Source organism: Hippoglossus hippoglossus, chromosome 22 (assembly GCF_009819705.1).
Source record: "Hippoglossus hippoglossus isolate fHipHip1 chromosome 22, fHipHip1.pri, whole genome shotgun sequence".
Lineage (NCBI taxonomy): Eukaryota > Metazoa > Chordata > Actinopteri > Pleuronectiformes > Pleuronectidae > Hippoglossus > Hippoglossus hippoglossus.
This window is the reverse complement of record NC_047172.1, coordinates 18,719,249-18,737,358: the sequence shown is the minus strand read 5'-3', so window position 1 is coordinate 18,737,358 and position 18,110 is coordinate 18,719,249. Positions and strand designations below refer to the sequence as shown.

Sequence of the window (18,110 nt, the reverse complement as noted above, 5' to 3'; positions counted from 1 at the left end):
AAATTATTACCGGCCATATTTTCCCTTGTGGTTTTCCACCATGTACAGTATTCATGCTGTGAATGGTATGAGTTTGAAACAGGTATTAAACGGTCATATTAAAGTCTTAAATTTAACTTTGTGAACTCTGCAGAAATCCCATACATAAACTGTTGATTGCTCTCTTGTGGTTTCACAAGTACAGTTTTTGATGATTCTAAAAAAAAAACAATAAGAGCATAACTCTGAGACACCTACTGCAGACCCACATATGGGTTTTATGTGGACATTATGCTGTCCTGCGCCTACAAATCAAGAAACAGGTCCGTGGGATTGTGTCATAACGGTCTACATAAACTGCTTTCTGAACTCAAACAGTGCACCTGGTCTGAGCAGTACTGTGAGAGACTACCCAGCAGGCCGAGACCAAAATCCAGACAGTTCCACCAAATCCACTTCTTCTGTTCAAGATCACAGGTCGGCCCAGCCTCACTTTATCTCCTTTTTGTTTCCCAAAGGATACTTGTCCTGTTATTACAACATTTGTTTTTTTTATTTCAGGAGCTTCAGCCCCAAAAGTGTACCTCCATTAAAAGCTGTCCCAGCCTGGCAAGATACGTCCGGACGGGACAGGAGAGTGACGGAATCTACTCCTCCATCTGAGTGGAGGTACACGTGATGGAGACTCACTGGAAATTAATGAGTGGCTTTCAAAAATATCAACATTTTATCCATGACATTATGTCCACTACAGTCTTTCTCCATCCGTCTTTCAACACATTCAACATGCTGAGGAAAATAATTTCACAGAAATCTGCTCAAATGAGATGAGGCCTCTGTGACCTATGACCTTTATCATTTCTTATTCTCACAATATGGTTCAGCAGGACATGGATTAAATACAATTTAATCTCTGTGTATGTTTATCACTCTGTGTACATTTTTTAAGTGTTTGCCCAAAAGCAAACAATTCAGAAGCCTATCTATATGTTTGCAGTAGTTGTTAAATCCTTACATACGGCCTGGACCTGTAGATTTTACAGCCAAGCTGTGTTTTCTCTCCACTTATGAATGTGGCCATACATTTTTTATTCCTTTGTGAAGTAATGTCTCCAAACTCTATTAGCAACTCAAAGGCGTCGAGTCTCAGTCGAGTGCTGCTGCTCAAACCACCTTTTTACACGCGCAGTTAAACGTCCAGTGCTTTACATATGTGCTTTTGTTCATCTCCACCGAGTGCGAGCAGCACAGAGATACTGTTGTTTCATACAGAGGCTCTGTGATGTGATACAACGGCCACTTGTTAAGGTTTTCAAATTTTAACTTTAAGCTCATGGAACTAGAACAGTTAAAATATTTTACTGGAGTGGTGCTCAGAAGGATTCCCCCAACATACATACACACACAAAATAACCTCTTTTTTTTGCTGTGAATGTGAGTATTTAAAAGTCATTATTTGTATTTAAATAAAGCTGATAATATCATACATTAAATATACTTACATTTCAGGGCCCTTTCTACCACCGAGCTCACATCATCATCATCATCATCCTCTATTCCGCTGACTGGAGATGAGCAGACTGATGCTGACATCCTGGCCTTTGTCAGAGCCAGACAAAACCTGTTCAACAGAGCAGGTACACACACTCACTCACTCACTCACTCACTCACACACTCACAGACACACACACACACACAGCAAGAAAGAATACACACTTTTACAGAGTTTTCTTTTTTACAATCAACACTGCCCTCTAGTGGTGTGCTGCCTTGCACCATGTCATCAAACAACAAGGTTTATATTCGCTGAAATGTCTTTGTTTTGAGCTTCTGAGACTTGCTTTGAATTTATATTTGATACTTTTTACCTGCAAGATATAAAGCTTGATAAGTTGACAGTGATTTCAGTTTCACATTTGCTTTTTACTGTCCCAAGTAGAGAATGTCTTTTATACATGTATTTATAGCTCAGTGTTTTTCACATGAAGAGCTCTCATGAAACACTCTCTCACACACTCTCTTTCCTCCTCTGATCTGTGTGTAGCTGCTTTCCTTGGCACACACGTAAAGTGGACTTAGTGATCTTGTGGTTTGCCACTAGATATCCAGATAGACTGAGAGAGAGAAATGAGCAGAGACATCAGGCAGAAAAACAATCAGGCTGAGGATTTGCATTTGCCCACTAAGATCTTTCTTTTCTTTTCTTCTTTTCCTCGAAGCAAGGAGAACTCATTTCATGCCTCTTTCTGTCTGGCATGTTTTGACAGGAGAGCCCCTCTCCTTGGTTGTTTGGTAACCCCTGTGTGGTGCTATTCCTCCTATCAAAACAGCTTTTAGGTCACCAGTGCATGCTGGGAAGTGTAGGGAGCCTGGCACAAAGAAACACAACACAAGTTCAGAGTGGAGGTTGTTATTGTAGTTCATTCTGGAGGTTCTTACTCTGAAAATGAAAATGTCTTTGAGTTTTTGAGATGAAGAAAAGTACACCCTTTTGTCATATTTGACTTTTTTAAACGTAAATACCTGGATTATCAATCAGTCTTGTGTTTTCATTTCTCTCAGGCTTCCCCCAGCAGTGATATGAAGCTCTGAAGTTATCGTCATTCGTCCGCTTGTGCAACCATCACATCTGTCAGGTGATAAAATGATCCTGGAAATGTGTGCGTTACACTTCCTTGAGTATCGATGGACAGTGAAGACTCAAACACACACCATACATCCTGCCTCATCCTCACACACACACACACACACACACCCGTTGACCACCTCCCGACGATGATGCCGTTGATGTAATGGACAGCGACATAAATCACAGCCTGCGTCGGCCATTTGAGCTGAACAAATGTTGTCTCAAGATATCAGAGGACGGAGCAGACAATAGGAAACCATCTGGCTCCAGTATGTGTTTAAGGATGTAATGAATCACGACGTTTCAAATGGTCGACATGAAGAATATTTCTGTCTGGTTTCATTTCACACAAAAGGTCACACTTTTTTTATAAATGTAAATAGTTGTATTTAATATATGTCCAGTAGTTTAAATGTTTATTCTGATTTTAATGTAAAAGAAAATAAATTTGAAAATAAGTAAATAAAGGTGCTTAATGACAAAGAACCAAAAGAATTGTGAGATGATATCATGTGTTTTACATGTGTTTACTTAACTGCTCTTTTTATTGAGTATCATCTGATTGGTCCTTCAGTCCATCATGTGTGACCAATCTGTGCTCAGCAAGAAGCTGTTGCCAAGCGACTTAATCTTTTTTTGCTTTAACTTATAATGATATATTTCTCTCATAGATCTTTTCTCTACAGATACGCTCTTGCAAATGGAGGTAGTCGTATGTTAGTCGATTTTCCTATGGAAGTCAACAGAAAAATGATTCAAGGAAACTTTACTTCCTCCAGTTATTCCTCACAGACTTCAGGCTTTAAGGGTATTAGGACGATTAAGTAAAATTATATTAGACTAATACTTGCAGGTAATTTAAATGAACAAGCAAAATCTGTGATCGTGCAATGTTTTCACTAATGGATTTACTTAAACGTATCACTCATCCAGGGACAGAGGGAGGTGGAGCCTATCCCAGCATGCACTGGGCAGATGCAGGGAAACACCCGAGAGGACTGTTCAGGTCTTGCTCAAGATACAATATTTGAAATTCAAATCGGTTTCGAGCATTTCTTTGCATTTAGTATTGATTATTGAGCAATGAACTGAATGATGGTTTAGTGATTCTCACACAATTTAGTTTTTCATTTGATATTTTAGTGTAAATAATATCAGTGAAACTAATTGTGATTAAGTCATCACTTGACAACATGGATAATCAGTTCCTTCCATCAGACAGCAGATGAGTTTCATCCCAGTGTTCTGTGACTGAATGATTATTTTAAATCGAAATCTGTCCTCCTGCCATCCATCACCACACACCCACCCCGACAGAGAAGACCTGTAAACGCAGGAGCAACCTGTTTGCATGACTTTGAGTTGATTTGTTTGACAGATGACAAGCAGCTGCACAATTTGCATCCAGCCGGAGTTGCCTTGGAGAAAGTGTCTTCTCCAGAGAAGTTGTAATATTTCGTTTCTCAGACTCGCACTTTTTTCTGCCTCATCGGGGCGGCTGTGGCTGAGGGGGTAGAGTGGTCATCCCCAACCAGAAGGTCGGTGGTTCAAACCTCAGACTTCCCCATCTGCATGCCCTAGTGTCCTTGGGCAAGATACTGAACCCTTAAATGGCCCCTCATAGATGTTGAAAGCTAAAATAAAAGCGTCTGCCAAATGACATGTAATGCAATTTCTGTCAGTGACTTTCCTTATCAGCCTAAACCCAGTAGCTTAACACAGAGAGCCAGTAACCTAAAAGAGATCAATATAATAAAATAAAAACAACAATGTGAAAACAATGTTTTCTGCTTCCTGTTTTGGTTCACTCTCTAAAAACCCAGTGAAGTGTTCCAGGAGCAGGATACGTCTCTTGGGAGTTGGTAGAAGACAAAACGCAGCTTAAAGAGAGTGAATATTGGACTCACATTTCAGCAGGTGCTCAGGAACAAAGCTCCATAGGAACTATCATGTTGCTTTTGTAACTGTTGAGTGTGTAGATAAGCATATGAGAGAGTTCATCCATTTATTATGGACTCCGCTCATGTTTGAGGGTCACTTCACCGTATGTTAATAAAGTCAGTGATTGTCAGTGGTGAGATGTAGCAAAGCGCATTTAAAGTACATTTTTCATGTATATGTACTTTACTTAAATGTTTTCCAGGTACTTTGACTCCACTACATATATTTGCAAAAATCTTTACATTTTACTGCAGTACATTTTTACAAAGCAATTGCTTTACATGTTTTATATTTTTTTAAATAATCAATAACAAGATTTTGTTATCCAATCAGAGCGGGCAGGTAACATTAGACTCCGCCTCCGAAACACCAGAAATGGATTCAGAAGAGGCCAAGACTCAGGCATTAATTAAAAGACAATTTATATTAATTATAGGATAGTATAGAATATTATGATACAATTCTATTAAATAATTATTAGTATATTCTATTGTATAATTCTATTATACGGATTTTGATTCAGTAGCATCATCTGCAGCATTTTTTATTAATATTCAAAAAGTTTGTATTATTCTTCTAATAAACAAAATATACAGTAGACACATTAGGCAAAAGGTTACATCTCAGCTAGATTTACTTTTAATACTTTAGGTATATATAAAACCAAGTAATTTTACTCAAGTAGAGAAGTGAATGTGGTACTTTTATTTAGGTACATTTTCAACTATTTATTTGTACTTTTACTTGGGTAAAATGAGTACTTCCTCCACCTCTTGTTATTGCAGATAAAACCTTCAAATGTCAACTTTTTGTTGAATAATTCTTGACAACACATATTACATATCACAGTATGTAGTATAATGTGTAACCCTCTAATATGGTTTCTCCTTTCAGACCATTGCTAACACGCTATCTTGAAACCTTAGAACTGCATTAGGTTTTTATCCTGAGGCTTCGGCAGCTCTTTGGTTTATGGCCCACGATCAAGTAGTGCTCTCCACACCTCTCCATAATGTCCTCTCCTTCCTCTCCACCTGACCATAAATATGCTCGGCTCCTCGCTGTGGCGAAAATCGTCCGATGAGCGTTCGAGCAGACGTCCTTTTGGTGAGAGAGATGGAGTTTTTAGACTTTTAAGTGTTCGTACTTGATTGAATTAAACGTATCCCCTCTCGACATGATCTCAGATTGGGGCACCAATCATTATTCAATTACTTAATTATTATTGATGTAGACGTCGGTGCCTCGGGAACCTTATCATTTGTGGCTGAACTACGTTTTCCTCAGGTTTCCAGATTCAGCATAAGCGCTCGCTCAACCAACAGCAGTGCAGGTAAAACATTAACTTTTGTTCTGCTGACAAGATGCTGCCACCGCTTCCTTATTAGTGCAAACAGTTGAAAGTGTGTGTTTGTGTGTGTCCAGATGTCACACTAATGGTGGAGAGGAGCTTGATCGTTACCCAAGCAACCCGTAAATCAATGGCTGGCATCTATGGCGGTCTGGCCAATCAGAGTCGGAGCATTGTGGGGCGATTTTTTACCTCCCAAGTTCGAGCTGTCACCCCAACATACCGCTTTACCCAACATCCACCTTTTCCTGATGCTGCTGCGATTTCAACGAGACATTTAAAATGTTGGTCTAATTTTGGACATTTTCCTGTTTCTTTGGTTTGGAAAAGAATGGCTCCGTCTCCAGTGCTCCCTCTTCTCTGAGTGTGAACGTCAGCAGCCTCTGGTGCTGGTGGGGCTTTGGAGGTTGATGGCGAGGTTCCAGTTGGCCCGCTTCAAAGTGAGCTGGACGGGGCTTTTGGCCCTGGCCCACCTCACCTACCTGCTGGTCGGGGCCACCATCTTCCAGATTCTGGAGCGAGAGGCTGAGAGCAACAACCGCAACCACTTCCAGCTGGAGAAGCTGCACTTCTTGGCCAATTACACGTGTCTGGACGGACCGGCCCTGGAGAAGTTTGTTCAGGTTTAACACCAGTTTCCTCCTCCATGTTTGATAATAACAGTTTTCTCAGTGATGGTTTGCAAAAGGCCCCTTATGTTACATGTGTGTACATATACGAATATACACTGAGTAGACTGATGGAAATGGCTCATCAAATACTGAGAAATTGAAAGATCCATTTTATGATGAGGTACATAGCAATAAAAGATATGACCGTAATCTGACCTATTAGATCAATAATAAGTGTGTCATGGTTCATTTAAATTCCTTTGTTATATGTTTAAATGTAAAGTTAGTTTGACCTTCAATATTTGTGTGTGGATATGTGTGTGTTTTTGTGATTGTGTGTGGTCCAGGTATTACTAATGTTGTGGGGATGCAAATGTTTTTATTATGGGGACTTGTCTTCCTTATGAAAAAAGTTCCCATAATGTAAATCTTTACATTGTGTCCAGGAAATCAATGCAAGTAAATATAATGTGTAGTCTGTGTGCGTGTGTGTGTGTGCGTGCCTGCCTGCCTGCCTGCGTGCGTGTTTGTGTGTGTATGTGTGTGTGTGTGTGTATGCAGGTGATTTTGGATGCCTGGGAAAAAGGAGTGAATCCTTCTGGCAACTCTACAAACCCCAGTAACTGGGATTTCAGCAGCTCCTTCTTTTTCGCAGGCACCGTAGTCACAACTATAGGTGAGCATGTTTACATATATTATTAACATTGCATGTTTCATTCTGGTCGTGCTGCTGCTAAAGACGCATCATCATCATCATCATCATCATCATCCACATCATCGTCATCATCATCATCATCGTCATCATCATCATATACTTCACAGGCTATGGTAACCTCTCCCCCAGCACCGTGTCCGGTCAGGTGTTCTGCGTGTTTTACGCGCTCTGTGGCATCCCGCTGAATCTGGCATTCCTCAAGCAGATGGGGAAGTGTCTCACCATCCACCTGGGTCGACTGAAGAGGGGGATGGTCTCAGTTGTTCCACACAAGGTAACGATGGGTCGCCACTGACATCACTGCATGGAGGAGAGATTCTTTAAAAAAAAGAAAAGAAAAAAATATATCTTTTCTGGGGTTTTTTAGCATGGCAGTTTCATTTATAAAGCACATTTCATTAAAAACAACACACAGATAAACTTAAAGAAAACCATTTCAAATCTGAAAGCACAGTTTAAAACAATTTTCAAACAAAAATAAAAGATATTAAAAAGAGCAGAATGAAAGAGATTAAAAGAGATTATGAATAAAAAATGATAAAAAATAAGTTGAAGGAGAAAAATAATATAAACAAAGTAGATAGAACTGGGTAAAATAATAAAATACAATAAAATACAATGATGTTACTTCAAAAAGACTGCAAAAACTTTGCTTCATGCTCGTGTTTTAGTTTTGGTTCATTTCTGTTGTGTTGTCTGCTTTGTTGTTGTTGTTGCTTCTGGTCTGTGCTTTCATTAGGTCATCTTTAGTTTTGTCTCACTTAAAAAGCTGCGTTCTACAAGCTAATAGAAACTCTGAAATTTTCATGTAAGATTTGTAACACCTGTGAATGTGACCGACTGTAACATGTGTGTTCCCCCCCCCCCCCCCCCCCCCAGCAAACAGTGGAGTGTCTAGCAGTGAGTTTCTTCTTCATCAGTGGCAGCCTGCTGTTTCTGGTCATCCCTCCCCTGCTCTTCAGTTATGTGGAAGGCTGGACATTCGGCGAGGGTTTCTATTTCACCTTCATTACACTCAGCACCATCGGTTTTGGAGATTATGTGGTGGGTGAGTGGAGAGCGCAAACATGCACTAATGCTGCGGAAGGATCCCAGAGGTCACCACTGTCAGATCAAAATACTGTTTTTTTCTTCCTTTTAGCTTTGACACAATCAGTATTCTGTAGTTCTACACATCAGATGTCCTGTGGACTCTGTAATCCATGTGTTTTCAGGACTTGACATGTCTTCTCTCGCAGGGACTGACCCGGGTAAGGAGTACATCTCTCTGTACCGGAGCCTTGCAGGTATATGGATCATTTTTGCGTTGGCTTGGCTCGCCCTCATCCTCAACATGGGATCCAGAGTGATGGAGCATGTGGTTGTCCTGACTCACCCGGGCTTTAAGAAACAACAGGAGGAGGAGGAGGACGCGTCGTCCTGCAAACTAGAGGACACGTCAAAGATCTAACTATGGACTGTGCAATAGACTGTAATATTCACTAGGTAGAACATATTTTGTGTGATTGTGTTTACTGTACATATTGTGATAAGAAAACAGGTGTCGCATCATTTTATATATTAGCAAAACTGTTGTATATTTGTGTTTCCATATTTATTCCTTCCTATACATACTTTGCTTCATGTTTCACCTGACAATGATTGTTTTGATGTATTACCGGATGCCATGGGCTCATAAATACATGACAGGTTTTTGTTTGACAGTTCTACCTCAGTTACACCAGAGTCAGTGCAGAAGATCACGACCTGAATTCATTTCTAAAGACGAAACTTGAAGACATTTCATCACAATGTGGCCAAGACATGTTCATTCACCTAAAATGTACTGATAAGTGTTTACTCACATCGCCTGTATGGTCTGAAGTGGAAAATGCAGTTAGAAAACAAGGATTTAACCCAAATCTGATTCTGACATGATACTATGAAATAATTAATTTCTTTAAAGAAATATAACATATCTTATTCTGCAAATACATTATTTTCATTTCTTCTAAATGTGAAAACTGTTTTCAATAGCAATTAACATGTGAAATTAAAATAAACTGGATATATTTATAATGCATAAATAAACAGAGATTTATAACAGGGAAGCGACTGAAGTGAAATTGTGCAGTTCTTGGACAATGAACACCAGGGAAAACATTTAGTACAGTAAGGTTTAGTAAACACAGTGTTTAGAAACAAGTGTCATGAAGAATAACACTAGTGATGTAATAAAATTCAAAATGCTTTACAAAAAAACCTATTATTCCTCATGACAACTGATATTCTGCACAGATGTGTGTGTATGTTCACCTCTATTTTTACACAGCAGTTGTCAAGATTATGAGCCATCATCAGAGACCTCTGTGTTTTATTTAGGATAAAACGTAAGTCATGAGAAATTTGAATAAAAGTGAAGGATTTTTACTTTTATCTTTCTGAAAATGTACTACTGAAGTACTTTAACAAGTGCAGACGCAGGGTAAAAGTCCTATGAGAAAATCTATACCTATTCCTCATGTTTTTCCATTATTTTACATAACATTACATTACTAATTTACATAGAATTTACATTTTAAAATTGTAAATAACTGCTGAACTTTACCATGTTTTTATTTTTCTCGTTTGTTTTATTTATTATATCCAACTCTATTATTAGAATGCTCTCAGGTGACACCGTGCAAGTGTGCACACATGTTTTTTGTGTGTGTGTGTGTGTGTGTGTGTGTGTGTGTGTGTGTGCTGATGGTAAACTCCAGTGCATTGAGCACAGAGTGTTATCTTAAACAAACTCATTCATCACTAGAGAGCACGCTTGACTGATCTCTGAACAGCAGCTGAAGCCAACAAGGAAGGATTTCTTTCTGTATGTTTAACAAAACTGACCTAAACTGTCCTTAAGAATGAAACACAACCCTGAAAGTGAAATGATATCTCACTACAGACTATAATGAGGAAACTCTTTGGTTTGTGGACTCGCTGAGAGTAGTTGTGTTTTTCAAAATCATGCAGTGGCTCTTAAATCCACAAACAAACGACTGAATCTGGTTTATATAGTTGAGGCTCCTGTCTTGAACTCAAATGATGCTTCATTTTATACAGAAACTCAAAAAACAGACCTCACTCATAGTCCTTACCTCTGCGGGCGTCTCTCCCTCTGCTTATTTTCCACCAGATTTGCATGTCAGGCCTCTGCAGTGATTAAAACAGTAGCGTAGGTGGAGTTTCATTTGCCTGCAATGCACAAAAACACAAGAAGCCCCGAGCAGGTAAAAGACGGAGCCCTCGCTGAGACACTGAGTTCCAGTCTGGTGTCCAGAGTTCTACGTGGGAGCCATGCTGAGACTAAAGGAAGTGTGTTTGTCCCGCGTGCCCTCCATCCTCATGCTGGGGCTGGTGTACCTGACCTACGTGCTGATCGGAGGGGTGATTTTCTGGAAGTTGGAGGGAGGCCTCGGGCAGAAGGACATGGGCCTTTTACTGCAGAGCAAAGAGAGGCTGCTCATGACGTACACGTGTCTGAACCAAGAAGGCCTGGAGGCCGTGGCTCAGGTGAGGCCCATCCGAGGAAACGGTTCCATGAACAGTAACACAGGCGACTGAGTCACAGATTTCACTGCGTTACACTTTTCTTATGCCACGGACAATCAAATATGCAAATGTGAGGGAAGCGTTTCACAGTAGCACTTTGTTAAAACCTATTGGATTTACTGAGACACTGTTTTTTTAAAGGATTACGAAGAAACAAAATATCCAAATCAAATGTAACAAACAAATCAGAGCTGCCTCTTGATTTCACATCTTGTGAAGTGTTTTAAATTTATTGCATGAGTGTTTGTGTGTATGTTTTATTCTTAATTCATCCAACTAGGCAGCGAATCAGGAGATCGGTGTTCATTTATTGGGCCACACTGAGAAAAACAAAGAGTGTTGTTTGAAAGCTTGATTTGTGTTTTTGTAGCATCTTCATCCATGCAAATATCAGCCTCCTCATCCTTTCACTGATGCTTTGCCTATGTATCTTGTCCTGCAGTCGTCTCCTTGGAAACCACTGAGTTGTTTTAAATGTTTCAAAATAATTCTCCTGTTTGCTACTTGTACCAAGTGATGTTGGCACAAGAAGTTGCATTTTATGCGTCATGAACCTTTAATGGCCTCAAGGTCTCAGAAAACACCTTGAAAACAAGGATGACTACTGCCAAAGGGACATAACTGAGAGTCTGACCCACCTCTATGGAAACTGACATTGTTTCATTTAAGTTTGTTTGAGTTTGAGCTCTACTTTCGCCCAGTTTGTAATTGTTTTTTGCTTTTCAGGTTATTCAAGATGCATCGAAGGTGGGCCTGAGTCTGAGAGGAAACCACACCACAGACGGCTTCTGGAAATTCACCAGCTCAGCTGTGTTCGCTGCGACTGTGGTCACAACCATAGGTGTGAAGACGACAGAGTTTTATTCATGTTTCCTGACCGATTTCCAACAGGACTGGTCATGTAACACAAACACTGGATTTGAAAATATCAGGCTTCAACAAAACCAGTTTTACTCTTATGCTGAAATAACTTAAACAGGATTTTTATATTGTTTAAAACCAATTGTTTTCCTCTCAGCATGACTAAGCCTCTGATTTAAACTAAGATGGGACATCAGGGAAGGTACGTGAGACAAGATGAGAAATATCGTACGTATCAAATTTAGAAACATTTAATTTGGTCCCAAAATTGAATTTGTACATAGATGATAAAATACTTCAAAAGGTATGAAATATAAATAGATACATTTTATCTAAATATTTTAATTAGTAAAAAATAAAGGCAATATCATTTAAAAACTCAGTTGCTGTTTTGTTCAATACTTGCCATGTGTTTAATAAGTCTTAATGGTTTAGTGTGTAAGATTTGGTGTCATCTAGTGGTGAAGTTGCATGTTGCAGCTGAACACCCCTCACCTCACCCTCTCTTTCCAAACATGAGAGAGAACCTGTGGCAGCCTTCAGTTGTCATAAAAACTCAAAAGATGTTTAGTTTGTCCAGTTTGGGCTACGGTAAAAACATGGCGGCCTCCGTAGAGAGGACCGGCTCCTGATGTAAATATAAAGTATTTAAATTTAAAGGGCCCATTCTAGGGCAAAGAAAACAACAATTTGTACAATTTAGATGAAACACACTATAGTGAAAACATCACTAGGATTATTTTATATTCAGTTTGTGCCAATAGATCCCTTTCACCTAAATCTTACACACTGAACCTTTAACAGGGCTGTACTCTACGATGTACGTATATACACCCTCCTCTTCAGTGTTCACTTCTTCCTCTGCTTCCACCTCAGTGACACGAGACACTAACAGATTACAGTTTGGCAGGTTATGGGAACATGAGTCCCAGCTCTACGGCCGGACAGATCTTCTGTGTGTTCTTCGCACTGTTTGGAATCCCGCTCAACATGGTGGTGCTCAACAGGGTGGGCAAGTACATGCTGGTTATAGAGAGGAACGTTTCTGACTTCCTGGAGGGGAAGACTGGGCGAAGGGTGAGGACATTTTTAATCATTTCATCTAATATCTGAGTTTGTGGAGGCCCTGAGAGGCCAGTGATGTTTATTGTTGTAATACTCATTTCAGCCACTAGAGGGTGAACTGCAACCCTTGGGCGGTTTGATCAGGACAATAATCACTCATGTTTTTTGTTCCCGTTCCCCGTTGTTTGTACTCTACACACATTCACAGATTTAGCAGGACAAGGTCAAACACACAACTTTCAAATTTCATTTTCAGGTTTTTCTTGTGACAAAAAAATCCTCTTTACCAGATATAATAAATTAAAAAACAACTGAAAAATAATACATTTCTTAAGTAAAAAAGAGATAATTTGGAGCCCTTCTTCTGGGTGGAAATACCATTCATCCACAGAAACCTGCTCAGAATGTGGATTCTTTATACAATCTCAGCTGAACTTATGGTAGAAAGCATTATTAAAATTAAATTAAATTCATAGCCAAAAGAAATAATTATACTATTTTATATATTATTCTTATTTGTATCACTATCATTATCATTATTATCATACTTTTTTATTTATATAGCACTTGTAACACCCTTCTAAGATGTTTGACTTGAAACTTAGCGAAAAACAGTAATGTTAGATAGGCTACCTTGTGTTTCAAGTACGTGGAGAAATTAAAAATGGAGTTGCACATCATACTTTTGTGGCCGAAAGGAGTATTACAACAACAAACACGTAACACATAACTCTACACGTTTTGGCAGGTTTCACATTTCATGGATTAATATGAAAAAGATAAAAAAAACTTGAAGAGTTTGGAAAGAGAAACTGCACTTGCCTGCTGAGGGCTCCATAAAGAAGTCGTATGAGCACTCTAGAAACGTTTGTCTTGATGACTATCCTCACTGCTCCCTTCAACCACTCACTGCAGACGTGTACCCGCTTCTTCGTCCACCTGGTGTCGTTCTTGTCTGGAGCAGCTCTCTTCTTCATCATGCCCATGCTCGTGTTCCAACAGTACGAGGGCTGGACCTACTCCCAGGCCATCTACTACTGCTTCATCACCCTCAGCACCATCGGCTTTGGAGACTTTGTAGCAGGTAGGAATAAAACACTGATCTGATCTAAGTGTTAAGACCATATGTCAATGCATTGTAATAAATGATGCTCTCTCTCTCACAGACAATAATCCAGACAAAACATTCCCGGAGTGGTACAGCGTCCTCATGGCCTCGTGGATCTTCTTCGGCCTGGCCTGGCTCGCTCTGCTCATCAACCACTCCATCGACATCCTGGAGCGGCTCAACACCCACTTCAAGCAGCGGTGGGGTGGGCAGCGGCCGGAGGAAGAGTCCGGCCGCGCAGAGCCTGAAAACCCGGAAACTCAGGTGGAGGAGGAAGACGAGATCCAGAAGCCTCCAATAACTCAGTAATTATAGGTGAAACTAAAATACTGACTCATTTTTGTTGAGTCATGCTGTTTAATCTCGTAGCACTTTCCAAAGTGACTCTTGGCAATCCAACTGTTTTTTGTTTTTTTCATCCCTGAGATCAGTGCCATGTCTGTGGGTCAGTGATCTGTGTCAGTCTGTCTGTTGCTCTTTGACCTCTCAGTGAGTTGCGGCCCATCATGGACCGCAAAGCCATGTAGCAACTTAGTGGTATTTATTAGCCGATATCTGAGCGATAGAAGGGGATGTGAATACCAGACATTTGCAATCCAAATCACAGGCAATTACAAATACATGTAAATAGTGTGAATTGTTTTTCATATTAGAGGGGGTCTTTTGTGTTTCTACTCTACATGAACACTCTATGTTCTTGTACATGCTTGGAAGGGGAGCGTGAGGTGAGGGGTTTTAGGTTTTCAAGTAAAAGTTTTAAAGTTTTAAGTTAAAGGGGGTTTTAAGGTGATTGCAATATGCTACTTTACCACTAGGTGCCACTAAATTCAGCATAGTTGGTCCTTTGAGTGGTGTTTCAACACTAGCTGTTAACTACACTTTTAGCACAATATTAAAATTGTACAATTACAAGTACATCTGTGAATCTGTGATAAACTTTTACTTAAACTGAAAAACATTCAAGCAGACCAGAGTAAGCCATGTAATTAGATTACTGTTTTTATATTTTACCTATTATTTTTATGTAACAAATATTAAAGCACTTGTTATTTTGTTGGTCTTTTTTGTTTTTTTATTTGTCTCATCGCTTCAGTTCATCATAACTGATTCATTTGTGCTGAAAGTAGCTTTATGTCCACTAGATGGTGCAATTGCATCAGCACTGACGAAAATAACATTTCAAACTAATCACAAAGCAGCAGACACACGGTATATTACACAGTGTTATAATTATAGAAACACATCCTCACAGGAAATATACTTTATACATACAATATGATATTTATGTATATAGTTTCTTTTAATGCAATTTCTTGAACTTTTGACCTCATTGAAATGTGTTGAGTAGTTCTTTCATTGTGTATTTGTATGAACTTTTTTACTACTTTGACAATGACTGACACTAGAATCGCACACATGCTGCACATCGAAGTCCTCAGGGCTGCAAACATCTCCTGAGGATCATATATCAGAGAGAAAGTCAGACGAGGCCGTGGAGGAGTGAATGACAAAGGCAGACGGCGAGCAGCAGGGACAAGAGAATGGAAAAATGAGAAAGTGCTGGAACGATTGATGGATAGCTGAACAAAAAAAAATGGGGGGTGGGGGTTTGAGGGAAAGTGCAAAATTCCTGAGAGCAGTAAAAAGTTTTCTTGCTCCATGGATTATAGCAGCATGCGAACTATAGCATGGTTTTATGGGGAGCTCACGTCACATTTATAAATAACTTGACTCAGCTTTTATTCATCATTATTCCTTTTAATAATAAAACAAATGACAAGAAGACAGAAAAGTAGTCGCTGCGTCTTTTAAGCACAGAGGCACAGAGAACGACAAGGAGCGTGATGGATTGTGTTCATTTTCAGGAATAAAGGTTACAAAAAAGGCAATTTTTACTAATCCACCCCCCCACGTGGAAGAAATACACCTTTGTGTTCCTGAGTGCTACAGTGGATACATGAATTATTTGACTTTCTGATTTGCAAAGGCCAGAGGTCGCTTGTGAGAAAGAGGACTGGTGGTGCAGGCTCATCTCACGACATCTGATACATAATAATCAGTTAATGCATCATCAAATCAAATCATGTTTTTAGTGGAAGGTCATGTGTCCTTATTAAGAGGAGCAACCTCCCCCTGGCTCCCCCTGTAGTCCACAGTCTGGATAATAGGAAGGATGAGGGGGAAAAGAGTGGGAGAGATGGGAATTTGACCATAGTACAACAAATACCTGTTTGGCCACGGTTCAATGAGGACTCAGTATGTGTCAGGGGACTGGTGCCTCTCACCAGCTCCTGTCTGATCATATAGTAGTTTAAGCTGGAAGCTGGTATGCTGTCCACATGTGGAACTAGGCTCCAGGACAGATGAATGGACACTTTCAGTGACCGTGATAAGGCAGGACATGTGCGACACCCATATTGTGTAAGAACGAGTGAGGGTGATACTGTGGGGGTTCAGCCCCTCCGGTTTAGATGCAGCCTCTTTTCATCGTTCAGCCAATAGGTGTAAATATTTTCCCAATTTTGACCACATGGATTTAAGGGTTATATGCACGGTTTTAAAGAATAAAATGAAAGCCAACAACTGCTTCCTGTGTGAAGATAAAGTGGAGAAATGGCGTCGTAAACAGAGAAGAAGGCACATTCCCTACGTGTGTGTGTGTTGTGACCTGAGCTGTTCTTTGTTTTTGTAGCCAGCGTTCATGTTAGTGCACGTGCATGTGAGTTCCTCCCATAGGCCCTCCCCATGCTCACAGGTGACATGAGCCAAGCTCTGATGTAAACAGGACACCCGGGTGGACATAATGAGGCTCTAAAATGGGGGGAAACATCATGATTGACAGCTGACAGTGACACTGGCTCCAGATGGCGTCAGCAACGCAAGATGGCGGCACCTGTATCCAGGATGTACAGTGGTAGAAAATGAAGATGCTTCATCCATCTTTAACTACAGTCGATGTGCCCGCTGAGAGATGCTGCATGTGCTGCAGGACAGTCCTGTCAAAAGTTTCAAAAACCTTAGAGCATATCACAGTTTTTCTTTTTTCATTATTTTGAAACTGTGTATTTGTTTTAATATCGTCCCGACTACATCACCTGCAGTGTAACTTCTCACAGGCACATGAAATATGTGTTAATCCGCAGATTGAATTTGATTGAAAAGATTGAAAAGTACCATTTCCTCCTGTTATATACAATATAAGTTAAATACAGATAAATACGCTTTTAAACAACTTCAGTTTGGTTTTATATCAGATCCCATATCTCTCCTTTCTTATCGAAATCTGCCACTTTCAAGTTTGGTATTATAACGAGTGCATGCCTTTTTTTTTCTAGTGTTGCAATTGATTTCATTGTCCATTAATATCATTATTTATTACTATGAATCAAATAATTATTTAGTGTATAAAATGTTTAAAAATGTAAAGGTCAGCTCATCCCTTGCTGATCAACATGTTGCTGTGTTTAGCTTGTGTAACAAAGCACCTGCTCCACACACTGTAAACTGTATGTCAAATATTTGAAATATGTAGGCGTGTCTGTCAGTGGCTAGGACATATATATATACAAAAGCAGCTCTTTGAAGTGCTGAGCGTGTGTAATGCTGATGTACACACACACACGAGCAGCAGACAGTATGGGAATGTACGGGCGTGCGACCTATTTACATAGTGTCTGACCTTACAGAGGCCAAATATAAGAAATAATGATGAATAATTGAGTGATTATTTATAAATAAATAAAAACATACATAACATTTGAGATGGAGAATACATTTTTTCACACATATGACAACTAAACCTCTGTGCAAACTTCACAAATGATTTAAAATGTAATGGCCCTATTATCACTGTAGTGATTGAAGTCAGCGTCTTTACTCATGCATCACCTCAGTTGCTCCCTACAGAGATCAAATGAGTTAACATTATAATCCCCACTGGTGACACAAAGGCCCCGTGTTGCTATAAACTAAAACTACATGGGATTAACACTAAACCTTGTTTGTTCATGTATAGTAAGAACATCTGGTTCTCTAATCTAAAATATACTGCTGCTCAGATTCTCAGGATTTATTCAACATGTACATTATTTAAAGATTGTAAATATCCTAATGATAAATACGACAGCTCCTCAATAGTGGATTGCCCCCCGCTGGCTGGTTGCAGTATAGCTAATGAACTCTGCTTCCTCTATGTTGGTGGATGGGACACGAACCAAACTAAAAAGTCAAATGTCAAATTAATAGCTTGTGTTTCTGATAAATTTGGTTTGAATTAG

General features: G+C 39.7%; 3 protein-coding genes across 5 annotated transcripts in view; all 3 read left to right on the top strand.

Moving 5' to 3' along the window:
* The window catches only part of kif6 (kinesin family member 6), a 57,315-nt gene extending 54,269 nt beyond the window's left edge, over positions 1–3,046 (top strand). The window contains exons 20-23 of one of the 2 annotated variants that reach the window (XM_034577036.1): positions 358–456; positions 541–648; positions 1,489–1,616; positions 2,542–3,046. In XM_034577036.1, the coding sequence (XP_034432927.1) occupies positions 358–456; positions 541–648; positions 1,489–1,616; positions 2,542–2,558 (352 nt within the window). In that variant the 3' untranslated portion in view covers positions 2,559–3,046. The remainder of the gene's footprint in view (positions 1–357; positions 457–540; positions 649–1,488; positions 1,617–2,541) is intronic. The other variant, XM_034577037.1, reaches the window with a different exon arrangement.
* Positions 3,047–5,283: 2,237 nt separating this feature from the next.
* LOC117756479 (potassium channel subfamily K member 16-like) lies at positions 5,284–9,046 on the top strand. 2 transcript variants are annotated; one of them, XM_034577028.1, is made up of 6 exons: positions 5,284–5,882; positions 5,975–6,523; positions 7,073–7,187; positions 7,334–7,500; positions 8,106–8,274; positions 8,465–9,046. In XM_034577028.1, exons 2-6 carry the CDS (start codon positions 6,311–6,313, stop codon positions 8,674–8,676), a joined length of 876 nt encoding a protein of 291 aa, XP_034432919.1. In that variant the 5' UTR covers positions 5,284–5,882; positions 5,975–6,310; the 3' UTR covers positions 8,677–9,046. The 2 variants fall into 2 exon arrangements, with proteins under 2 accessions (XP_034432919.1, XP_034432918.1); XM_034577027.1 differs by having other exon boundaries at positions 5,284–6,523.
* A 1,419-nt stretch (positions 9,047–10,465) lies between these two features.
* kcnk17 (potassium channel, subfamily K, member 17) lies at positions 10,466–15,456 on the top strand. Its single transcript, XM_034577026.1, has 5 exons — positions 10,466–10,760; positions 11,526–11,640; positions 12,571–12,737; positions 13,641–13,809; positions 13,892–15,456. Exons 1-5 carry the CDS (start codon positions 10,545–10,547, stop codon positions 14,140–14,142), a joined length of 918 nt encoding a protein of 305 aa, XP_034432917.1. The 5' UTR covers positions 10,466–10,544; the 3' UTR covers positions 14,143–15,456.
* Positions 15,457–18,110: the final 2,654 nt, after the last annotated feature.